General features: G+C 35.3%; 1 protein-coding gene across 9 annotated transcripts in view; it reads left to right on the forward strand.

Moving 5' to 3' along the window:
• CCDC66 (coiled-coil domain containing 66) overlaps positions 1-12864 on the forward strand; it is a 54649-nt gene that overhangs the window by 1139 nt on the left and 40646 nt on the right. For 2 of the 9 annotated variants that reach the window (XM_067754825.1, XM_067754821.1), the window contains exons 2-7: positions 727-791; positions 1452-1477; positions 7880-8327; positions 9809-9974; positions 10161-10268; positions 11693-11828. In XM_067754825.1, the coding sequence (XP_067610926.1) occupies positions 727-791; positions 1452-1477; positions 7880-8327; positions 9809-9974; positions 10161-10268; positions 11693-11828 (949 nt within the window). Of the gene's footprint in view, positions 1-726; positions 792-1451; positions 1478-7879; positions 8328-9808; positions 9975-10160; positions 10269-11669; positions 11829-12864 lie in introns of all 9 variants that reach the window. The other 7 variants (XM_067754823.1, XM_067754822.1, XM_067754824.1 and 4 more) reach the window with 7 other exon arrangements.

The raw sequence follows: 12864 nt of genomic DNA on the forward strand, positions 1-12864 counted from the left end.
ACAGACGTACAAGTTTCGTTGGTAGTATCTACTGTTACTTTGTGCTCTTGGCGTTTGACAGGCACAGATAAAGTATAGCGGGCAAAGTTTATTATAGATGTATTGCTGTGATAGTTACAAAAGTGTCACTAAGTGTGAATATGTATTAGTTGAAATATTCAGAATAGAGTAGAACTTCATGCTCAAGCAGTTAATAACCCTGGTGGCAGTCTTACAGCTTCATTTTCAAATACTGCTCTAACAGGCCATAGAATGTGTTAGTCATGAGACCATTATGAAGCTAATAAATGGTAGCTAGATGTGTTTTGCTCCATTAACATAGGTGAGGAGTTTTGTAACAGCATTATTTTTTCCAGTCTAGAGTTGGAGGAACTAAATGATGTTACGATAACCAGATTAATTTATTCCTTGTCAGTAACCAAATGAAGTTTCAGATTAAAGATGAGAAATTGTTGGAAAGTTTCAGTAATTTTCTCCATGAAGTTTTTGATTTTATGTTGAATTGAAAAGTGTTTTAAATTAAAAGAATGGTTTCAACTATACATCAATTTTTAAAAGAAAAATAAACATCTATAGAAATTTTTTTTTAAAACGTTTTAATATTTACAAGATTCCTTTATAAATTCAGGAGAACAAATTTACTTTCAAGGTTCAACTGAGCATTTCTGTCTATTTAAAATGTTGCTGCTTCTTAAAAATGACAGACAACTTTCTTTTATTTTGCAGAGATGGTTTAAAGCTTGAAACTGAATTATTGGATGGAAAAACCAAGCTAATACTGTCTCCATATGGTATGCTATATTACTAGAAATCGAAAATACTAACTTTTAAATTCCTACGAAAAATGTGTAGCTGTTTAACAGATTTTTTGCTTGTAGTGGAATATTTAAATGACACTTTGAAAAAAAGCTGGTTTCCCTAACTTCCTCAAATTTATTTTTAGCCAAGTAAAGTCACATTACATCATTGCTTACCACTGTCAGTATTTATTCATGGAATTTAATGTTCCAGTATATTTCATTCGTAATGTTTCTTTATTATATTTGTATACAGCACATATGCTTATTGCCTAATGAATAATCTAGGTAAAACTTATGCAGTTATGTTCTGTGCATGTAAAGAATGTATTGTTTGAGAAAATTTATAATAAGACCATAGTTTTAAAGTCATTTTTCGTTTTAAAGCGCAGAGTATGCTTTGGTACTCTTTTCATTCACATTATTTTCTTTTTCTCTGATCTGTTTATAATTTTACCTTGGAAAATAAAAATGAAATATAAATACGTGAACCACACTGTAAAAGAACACTCAGGCAGGACCTAAAGTTAATGCTTTGAGGGTTAATATTTTTACTTAATATCTTCTTAAAATAATGTTAATTAAAATTTTCTTTTGTGACTGCCTTAGTATGTTCTTGGTTGATAGTTTAGTAATTTTTTTTTTCTCTTGTAGAACATAAATCAAAAATTTCTGTAAAGGTAAGCCAAATGACTTTGACCTGACTTGTTTTCAAATGTAAAATGCAGTTTACTTTACAGTGGTTTGAAAATAATTCCTGTCAAACTGTTACACAGGGTTTGGAATGATGGTGAAAAGTTATTATACCCTTGCTTTCAGGCTGGTCCTTTTACAGAAATAGATTCATAATTTTTCAGTTTAAAAAAGCCTCCTAGAACTCACTTCTCTAGATCAGTTCTGTCCAGTAACACTTTCTGCAGTGATGGAAATGTTCTAAAATCAGTGCTGTCCAATATGATAGTCAGCCACTAGCCATGTGTAGTTATTAAGCACTTGAATGTGGCCAGTGTGACTAAGGAAGTGAATTTTTAGTTCACTTGTTTGATTTTTAATTTAATGGCTACTGTACTGGACAGTGCAACTCGTGACATCTTTAAAAATAGTCAAACTTTAAAGCAAAATTTTTTTTTTCATACTCAAATTGCATTTTCCCACACCAAAAAGATGTATTTGATTGACAAAATCTTACATGCATTTAGCTTCCTCCTCTAAGAGGTTACACTTGAGTTAAATAATAGTTTTCCTTTTAAATTATTTTTCTTTATCAGGAGCCCACAGAGCCTTTTTCTACAAAATACATTACTGCTTCAAAATTTTGATACCACTACATTTCTTGTTTCCCATTTCTTTTTCCATTAAGCAGCAGAAATTTCTACTGTCCCCCTCTATAACTTACTGTAGCCCATTTTATTTTGCAGTATCTTAAAGTCTGTCTTTCCATATCTTGACTAGAGACTGCTTTGGGTGATGCGGCCCTTTTCTCTTCAACTCTGAACCCCTGATGGCTTTGCTGTTTCTTCCTGGTTTAATCAAGGTGGAAAAGTTGCTTGAGAACCCAAGATATCAATTACTTGATAAATGGGTAATGCTGATGAGAGTAATTCCACAAGCTACCTATAAAAATTATTATATGCACACACACACACATACACAGTATATACATACCCTGTGTGTTCCCTTAATCACAGAATATAGATTGTATAGTTTTTTCCTAACCCTGCGCTATTAAAATATTGCAACTAACTGTTCTTATTTGAGTCACATTAACAAATACAGTGCTCCTTTTCATGCTCCTAGATAGAAATCAACTATTACACATAGTTTTTTTTTTATCTTCACCTGACCTCAATTCTGTCGCACACGTTCCCTCTTCTGTTGTGTCCTTAATGGATGTGCTATGGTCACTACATTTGTGAAGATATTTCATTATCTTTTTAACCAACTTAGAACATCTGGAGATCCCCTTTTATGCCTGTAATAAACAAAGTTACTAGTCTTGGACTCTTTGTAGAATCATTACAAAATTCTTTTAGCAGTTTAGGGATTCTTTTATTCTAGGATTCTTCTTTCCAGAGTAACTAATAAGTCTCTGCTGATATTGATCTTAAATTATTTATTGTCTTAAAGCAGATTATTTGAGTTTATTTCTCTTGCTTTTGGGACTCCAAAATACTGATGCATGGTAACTATGTGAAGTGATGGGTATGTTAATTAGCTTGATTGTGGTGATTATTTCACAATGTATACATATATCAAATCATCAAATTTTACACCTTAAATATATATGATTTTTAATGGTCAATTAAATCTCAGTAAAGCTGGAAAAAAATACTGATGCAACCTAAATCTCCTTTTTATATTGACTTTATTTCAAGGAGCTTCTCTTCCCTTATTTACAGAGGTTCCTGAGATGCTTATTTCTTTCTTTGCTCTTCACAGAAGACAAAAACCAAAAACAGTAGTGCTGTCTTCCTTTTTTTGTTTTAATCAGTTTTTTAGTTTCCAAAATCTCACAGTTCTGTAGATACATGTTGAATTCTCTTTTCTGTAAGTTATTCATGAATTCACTCATCATAGTGCTTTTCTTCTACTGGGGTAAGCTAAGTGACTATACTACCTACATTTATGTTTTTCCTCTTCCTCACAGGTTGAATTACTGTCGTGTACATAGTGTGCTCTTTAAACACTGAACTCTATCTCATCGTCATGAAGTTTAACAAACTGTGGTCAGAGTACTTTAATTCTTTCAAAATCTCTCCTGTACTTTTCTTTAATCTGTGGTAGTAAATATGAAGTAAAGATGGTTACCAGTCTAATTTCTTAAGCTTTTATAGAAAGATAAATGAGAGAAATATTAATGATTCAGTGTCATGGGTAATTTATACATTCTGACCTCAAAATTATCTCACAATTAGTTGAAATATAAAACATCTTAAAATTTTCGCAGGTATTTCTATGTGTGAGAGTCAATAGTAACACACTAAAAGATGTATACAATATTAGTGCTAGGTAGCACATTTTATATTTTAAAATGTTAATCTTCTCTGATTCTTTCTGGCGTTGGGATCCTGGCCCCATATAAATTGTGAAGTTGGCCAGCGTTAAATGCGTTGGACGCTGTCTTTATATATTTTTTTAATATTAGGAAAAGTACTGGTACAATCAAAACTAGGTAAGAGAGCAGCATGCTATCTAAAAATGTTTATGATGTGAAGACCTATTTGATGTATTAAAATTCATCTAATCCAGTAAACACTTGGGAGATGATTTGGGCTAGAGATTGCTTTTTCCTATTAATTAAGCTGAACATAATTGAATATTTATTTGGTAGTTCATGGATTTTTTTGCTGCCTCCACTCATTGCTCTTCTCTGGCATTAAGCTACAAATGTATTCAGGATTGAGCTGCATGTATATTGATCTCATGCCAGACATTGCTACCCCCCTTTTTTATTACATAATTTTTAGATGACTTTTTCTGTATGTTACTTCTGATTTAAGTGGAATGTGGCAAAATAGTTCTAGTTAAATTGGAGCTCCAATTAATAGGTTTCTGTTTAACAAGGATTTACTGCAGCTGTAAAACTCCATATGTGTGTACAGCTCCATTCTTGGCTTTATTTGTTCTGTGACTGAGAGAAAAATGGAGTAAAACCTAGTCCATGTTTCCTAGAAGCAGGGGTGTCAGTCAGGTAAATAACTATATAATACAAGTACAATAAAATGTGTGCCATACTAGGGTTATAAAAAGAAGAAAACTGTGGAAAGCAGGTCTTTGTGGTTAAGGGAGACAGGGAATGCTTCATAAATGAGGTGACACTTTAATTAGAACTTAAAAGGTGAAGGAGATTTTCATAGTGAAAGAAGTAGGGTGGTATATTCTAAACTCAGAGAAAATAGTGGGCAAAAATACCAAGGTACAAAACAATTTGCATTTGGGGGATAGTGTGTATATCAGCGGGGAGTGTAGAACATAAAACTTAGGGAGGGTGGTTACAATCACAAGGAGTTTAAATGTATACACAGAGGGTTTGAACTTATTTGATTTGCATGTAGGGAGCATTAAAGAATTTTTGAAAAGTAGACTAGATATGATTTGTGTTGTAGGAACGGGCTTCAGGCAATTCTGTGAAGGACAGATTATCATAACAGGGACACTACTTAAGGGACAATTATATTAGTCCAGGGAGAGTCTTATGAGACCCTGAAGCATGGTGGCTAGCAGAATGGAAAGAAGGGGACAAAATTGAGAGACTTTTAAGATACGTTTAGGGAATACACTACACTTCTTAGCAGTTTGAGTGAGAAACTGATTAGAGAACTGAAATACTCAGCTGTTAATGATCCCAAAAATGTCAGTATGAGTCAAAGAAGGGTAGGATTAGTAATAGCTGTAGTCGTTGGAGACTGGGGTGGAGCTTAGCTCTGTAACCTACGTGTAGTCTGCTGATAATTTGCCTAATCCACACAGTGGTTTTCAAAAACTAGAATGAATTGTGAGTGTCTAAAAAAATGGAACTTTTAAGGTAAAATATGGCATTCTTGGTTCTCTTGAAATACTGGATGATCTAGCAAGTAGACTCAGATTCCTCTTTGGCAATGTAGGCTGCTTCTGAGGGGTGGCTGCCTCCTTTAGACAGAAAAGTGCTCTTCAATTATCCTAGTTCCCACCCAGGCTAATTTACACTACGTATTTAAATTTGCCACCTCTCATTTAGAGTTAGTTATATAAAAATAGCCACAGAGATAGGAGGGTAAAAGCGCATTTTAGATTGTGGTATTGGTATTATCAAAAGTCTAAAGCCTGGAATAAAAGGGTATAGGTGAGGTGAAGAGGGTAAGAAAGAGATTTTTACTACTGATAATACAGGTACATTTTGAAAAGAAAGGTAAAATGGGGTTGATTCATTGGTCAAAGTGTGGTTGTGTATTATGTCATTTTTGAAAGACAAGGACATTGGGATATGATAAGCCAGATGAAAGCCATGTGGCATCTACCCCACTCCTTGATAACAAGAATCTTGTCTTACTCATTTTATACCTCCAACGTCTTTCCCATAGTGTTGCTCACCTAAAAAGCAACACTTAGTATTTATTGAATGACTGTTGAATTATTTTATGTTAGATGGGTTTGCAGAAATGTACAGTTGGATAGATTTGAGATAAGCTGTAATCAGTAGTGTGGTAATGAAAACCTGAATTTAGGTGTATTGTCATGTAAAAGGGGAGAAAAAGATATTTGGAAGGAAGAAATGACCAGTACTTGCTGGTAAGCTAAAGAAGACCGTGAAGGAGGATAAAGAGTCAAAGATGACTCTATGGTTGCTGGTCTGAAAGACTAGAACAACAGTGCTACAGAAATGAGATATTTTGGAAAGGGGAGCTAATTTGTGGGAGAGAGATAAAGAATCCAGTCTTTAAAATGGTATGGTTGAAGATAGTAATTCAACAAAAATTTACTGAAACCTACCCTGTTCCACTGACTGTTCAGATACTGGGGACACAGCAGTAGACAAAGCAAACAAAAATCTCTGCCCTGGGCTTCCCTGGTGGCACAGTGGTTAAGAATCTGCCTGCTAATGCAGGGGACACGGGTTCGGGCCCTGGTCCGGGGAGATCCCACATGCCGCGGAGCAGCTAAGCCTGTGTGCCACGATTACTGAAGCCCGCGCGCCTAGAGCCCGTGCTCCACAACAAGAGAAGCCACGGCAATGAGAAGTCCGCGCACTGCAACAAAGAGTAGCCCCCGCTTGCTGCAGCTAGACAAAGCCGTGGGCAGCAATGAAGACCCAATGCAGCTAAAAATAAATAAAATAAATAAATTAAAAAAAAAAATCTCTTCCCTGTAGTGTTTACGTTAGAAAAAGGTGGGAACTTCCCTGGTAGCGCAGTGATTAAGAATCTGCCTGCCAGTGCAGGGGACACGGGATCCATCCCTGGTCTTGGAAGAGCCCACATGCTGCGGAGCAACTAAGCCCGTGTGTCACAACTACTGAGCCTGTGCTCTAGAGCCCACGAGCCACAACTACTGAAGCCCGCACGCCTAGAGCCCATGCTCCGCAACGAGAGAAGCCACTGCAATGAGAAGCCCACGCTCCGCAACGAGAGAAGCCACTGCAATGAGAAGCCCACGCACCTCAAAGAAGAGTATCCCCGCTTGCCACAACTAGAGAGAGCTCGTGCACAGCAATGAAGACCCGATGCAGCCAAAAATAATAAATTTTTAAAAAGGTGGAATGGGCAGAAAATAATCAAAATAAATATAGAATATTACAGGACAAAAGTGCTATAGAGAAACATGAGAGAAAGGGAAGGGGCATGGTCATTTCAGGGGCATGGTAGCCTTGGGAAAGTGGGGAGTGCTAGGGAGGTGGGAGTGAAGTTAGAGCAGGAAGCCTGCAATTTTTAATAGGGTGTTCAGAGAAGACCTCACTGAGCCAGTGATGTTGAGCCAAGATTTGAACATGGCGAGTGAATGAGCCATGTGACTACTGCTAAGGCCTATGACTGGAGGTTCTTACTGAAATTGAGATTATTACAGTTATGGGTAGTTACAAGGTCAGTATAAGATATCACTGTGGCAGTGAGTAACTGAGGTAGCATGGAAGACAAGAGTATAGGAACAGAGGCCAAGGAAATGAGGCCAGGGTATTGAAAGAACATGAAAGCACCAATAATTAAGACAGGAGTTAGGTTAGAGTGAGGGATGGTGACCCACAAGCTAAGTTATTCAAGGAATAAGGGCTAGTAACCTACCGGTGTATAAATGCCTGTAAAGAAAGATAGTGTGGGTGTTAGAATCATGACATGAGATTCAAAGCTGAAGCAGAATGGACTGTAAACACCTAGAATAAAAGTTGTTATGTAATCTTCGTTATCCTGAAATAAAATAATAATTTCCAGTTGTTAATGAAGCTTTCAAGTGGAGATTTGCGAAGGTTGAGTGTTAGTTTCTTATGGATATATTATCTAACTAGCAAAATGAGAAAAAAAAGTTTCGAAGCCTGACTTATCACTGACTATATAAAGATAATTGTTGATTTTTCGTGGGCTCTTGTAAAGAATAAATTTCTGGTGTTTTAGCAGATGGGAAATAAGACCAAGATTGCAAAATGTCCTTTAAGAAATAAACAAACTGGATACATTCTGAAATCACAAAATACTTGTGTCAGGAGTGAAAAACTTTCGCAAAAGAAGAGAATTGGTTCAGAAACTTCATTGGCAAAAAGTGAAAAAAATAGTATGACTTTTTCACCCACTAAGGATTTATGCAAGCAGTATGCAGATAAAGACCATCTTCATATCCAGAAAGAAATTTCACCTGCAACCCCTAATATACAGAAGACTAGAAACAGCATAAATGCATTTGCAGTAGCTAAACAGAAGCCTTGCAAAAAGCACATCACAGCTGAAAATGTGAAGAGCAGTTTGGTGTGTCTAACACAAGGCCAACTACAACAGATTTTGATGACTGTAAACCAAGGAAATAAATCAGTTTCCCTGACTGAGAATGGAAAGAAGGAGGAAACAAGTAAGATTTTTCTGAAGTTTTAATATTAAGTTTATCAATATATAAGTTTTAGAATTTGAGTTTTATTGGATTTTACATAACTGTGCCTCTTAAATTCTAGTTTAATGTAACAATGTTTTAAAATAAATATTCGTTTAGAAAACATTCTCATAGGCAGAATTACTTTTGTAGTTAAAATATGCCATGTTTTAAGGTTAATGCTCAGAATATTATTCTCATGTACCATGGCCTTAAGAAACCTAGTTTCTGTGGATTCTAGATTTTAGTTCAGAAAGCTATTGTACTAATTTTGGAAGGTAGGAGGCTTTACTTACATGAAAACTAATTATGTAAAATGTTCTAAAAAAATTGCTATTGTATTTCTAATGAAAAATGAGGGAATTTTGCTATGAAGATTTGACATGAGTTGCTGAAAAGGATTATTTTCCTGGCCCCGGCTTTTGCTCTTCCTGACTTTCAATCCTTGCTAAGAATTGGCAGCACTATCTTTTTAACCAGCGTAAAACACTGACTTGGAAGTAGTGGCGTATTATATGCCTTCTATTTTAGTAGTCAGGGTATTGTATTATGTTTTTAAAAGCCTTCTAGTTTTAGCTTTGAGCTAAGGAATTGTGACTATGAATAGAAATATTATTAAAATTTTGTTAAGCAACCGTGAAATAAATAAAAATAAAATTAACAGTCACCAGGAAGAGGCCCCACAACTGGTCTGGGGACTAGGTAGCTCCTTAGCACTCCCAAGGGGCTCAAAATGGAGTCATTTGCCTTCTCTTGGTATAGATTATTCTTTGTAAAGTCAGGGAGCTAACTTTTATCTTTAAGGCTAGAATTCTAGTTCAAAGAACAAAAAATAAAAACTTACTAGGCGTAATGAGAGATGATATCAACAAAGTTAAAAGCAGAATTTGCCTAATCATATAATGACCCGCATATTAGATATGCTTTCTCTCCATTGGGAGAACTATCACATTGAGGGATTTTTGAGCCAAGCATATGAGCCCTGTGTAAAACATATGGAATAGATACAGCTGGGATATAGAGACAGTGGTCCATGGAAAAAATCATCACTGATTGCTTTCCCAGCTAAATGAGAAAAATAAGGGCAAGGTAATGAGTTTTTTATAAAGCTGTTTGCATTTATTCTCCTTTAAGTTGTGATTTGTATTATCATTTATATTATTTGTAAAAGTGTTGTTGGCAAGAGTAAATGGAGGTTTTTTTGGTTGTTGCTTGTTTTCTTATTTGAAACAAAAGTTTGTATGGCTGTGGCCATACCTCTGGGCCATTTAACTTCTGAGGCTCAGTTTCCTCTTTTGACAAAAAGGGAATCGTAATACGCACTGCAAGGACTGCTGTGAGAGGTGATTAATTAGATGATGTGTAAAGCCGTGTTTTTTAAAACTGCGTAACTGTATCAAAATAAGGTATTATAATAGATGTAATTTTAGTATTAATTTTAAAACATGTATTTTACCTTCTAGGTCAGTATAGTCTAAATTTAAACAATATTCCTGATCAGCCAAAGGATGAGAACATCATGGGACTTCCGCAGAAAACTGAGGCCATTTCATCTGTTCAGGATGAAAAAAAGTCTGTTTTAAATGAAAATCAGGTGACATCTAATCAGTATGAGCAGAAAATTGCCACGTATGTAACTCACATCTATTGTTGTGGGGTCATCTTGGGAATATGGTTTTACTTTTCCTTGACTTGTATGTGAAATATTTACTCTGAAGACTAGAGCTATTTAAAAGTTTATTACTTAATATTTATGGAGTAAGTAGTATAGAAACATATGATAAGGTTTCTGTTATTTTTTGTGTCTTGTCTTAGAGAGAATATATGGAAACCAGCTGACATATTCAGTACTCTGGGAGAAAGAGAACGTGATAGAGGTTTGTTGGAAGCAAAAAAAGCCCAGTGGAGGAAAGAGCTTGGTAGGTAATTATTGCACATTTTATTATAGTTTTGTTGGCTTAAGGAATGTATATTGAGGATGAAGTACATCTTGCAGTATGATATTATCAAAAACCTTGTTTTATAACATTCACCATCTAGAGTAGTTTTCTGCAAGTGGCATAAGAAACTTTGTGATTTCACATTCCCTTATGTTATACCTTTTTGTTTTCTGCTCTGTGGTGTGCACCAAAAGCCACAAATGAACATTAGTATCATCAGTACCCTTCTGGAGCTCAAAGATTCCTAAACATTTCTCATTTCCTGAGAATCCACTTTAATATTTTTCCATTACAGAAATTCTATGGGTTAAAGATGGTTTTATTTAAAAATAATTCATTTTAAAAATTAAAACATTCTAATCAAGAATCATCAATATGATATCAATCAGTATATCCCATACAAAAATAAGCTTATTTCTTTTCTTCAGTCTGTAGACATCATAACAGAAAAAGTTATAATTTCTGTTAAGTAGGGTCTTAAGGTAAGTAAGATAATAACTAAGAAACTCCTGTTACTTCTTGGACTAGACTTAGGGTCCAGGTATCAGAGTTTGGAAAATACATGAGGTAATAGTTGTACTTGGGAATAGTTGTACTAAAAGCATGAAAATGGGATTCACTGTCCACTGAACTGGAAAGTCCTACCAGTTAGTCACAACCCTTCCAGGACAGGTGATCTAGAAAAAGATAAGCGAAGAAATAGGGAATGAATTGATGTTGGAAGTCAAAGTAATAGAATAATAAAGAAATTAAATGTATGGTAGCAGTATCAGAAGGTTTGGAGATCTGATGTGTTTTATATCATAATTGCAGCTTTAAATGTTTGTTCAGTACAAATTTGGACACATGATTTTTTGTACCTTTTCAGCAGTTACAAATAATAATGGCTGACATTTATTAAATATTTACTTTGTGTGAGGCCCTATACTGAAAATAGACATCATTATTGCTCTGATTTCACAGAATAAAAAATGGGGTTTAGAGGGATGAACATCATTCTGCCTTCAGTCACACAGCCGGGAAGTGGTTGAACCTGAATTTGACCCCAGGGTTCTCTGACTCCAGAGTTCTAGCTTTTAAGCCTTTTAGTAATAATTAAATGAACATTACTGTAGAGTAGAACCTCACAGTAATTAGCATAATATAAAATATGTTCTGAAAAAATTGCTCCTTATTTATAATTGTAGTAAAACAAACATTTTTACATCCATTTATGCCATACTTAAATTTGGTTCTGATTAAACATTTTCTTTTATTCCATATCCTTAAAATTCTTCTCTGTCTTGTGAGTTAATCTCCTTCCTAAAAAACAGTTTTGATCTGTGTTGGAATCTGCACTCTTTAAGAAGGTCATGATTTGTTTACGTCATTTTTTTTTTTACAGTTTTTGTATATTTTTTTAAAAAGGACATTATTTACAGATGAACAGGTTGCTTTAAAGAAGAAAGAAAAAGACGCATCTGAAAAATGGAATAATCCATGGAAAAAATCTGAAAGTGATAAAATAGTATGGGAAAAACTTCAAATTCTCGATCAGGCTAAGGTAAAAGTGTCAAAATCAGGCACTTATGGAATATAAAATACCTTAACTGCACTTTTTTAATGCTAAGCCTTGTTTATATCATACAGCTTTTTTTTTTTTTTTTAATTTATTTATTTATGGCTGCGTTGGGTCTTTGTTGCTGCACGCGGGCTTTTCTCTAGTTGTGGTGAGCGGGACCTACTCTTCGTTGCGGTGCACGGACATCTCATTGCAATGGCTTCTCTTGTTGCGGAGCATGGGTTCTAGGCGCACGAGCTTCAGTAGTTGTGGCTCACAGGCTCTAGAGCGCAGGCTTCGTAGTTGTGGTGCACGGGCTTAGTTGCTGCACGGCATGTGGGACCTTTCCCGACCAGGGCTCGAACCCGTGTCTCCTGCATTGGCAGGCAAATTCTTAACCACTGTGCCACCAGGGAAGTCCCTCATAAAGCTTATTTTTGAAGCTTATTCATTTTTTTAAAACTCACTTTTCATATGGTATTTTAAAACAACGTTATTTTGAATTAAATTATGACCTCAGTTACTCTGTTTGCATTCTGTAAATAGTCTTACTATGTTAGTAGGTGAGTGTAAAGGCCCCTGGCACCTCCTTTAGGCTCCTATAAAAGAGCTCCACGATGTTATAGATGACCACAAAACTCTACCACTGACCATGTGGTATTCACTACAAGGTTATCAAATCAAACATAAGTGATTGCTTATCAAACATAAGTATATACCATGTGTCCCTCGGGTAGTGCTTTGGGGACCTTTAAATTTTGCATGTATTTAATACTAGACAAAAAAGTACCCTTGTTTATCGTTTTGTTGTTAGACTTCTGCTAGCTATTCTAGCATTCTGTCACAGTCTCCCAGTCAGGTAATGGTGATCCAGGCTGACAGGCATTCACTGCCTAGAGCTAGGCAGATTTTAGAGGTAAGTTCTAAATGTCATTACTTTGAATATATAAGCTCTTTAGTACATGATGACTATATAACTTATTTTCCTTGAAGAAGTGAATCTAAATACTCTTTTAAATCACCAGTTAATTTTTATTGA

This window comes from Pseudorca crassidens, chromosome 10, assembly GCF_039906515.1.
Source record: "Pseudorca crassidens isolate mPseCra1 chromosome 10, mPseCra1.hap1, whole genome shotgun sequence".
NCBI lineage: Eukaryota > Metazoa > Chordata > Mammalia > Artiodactyla > Delphinidae > Pseudorca > Pseudorca crassidens.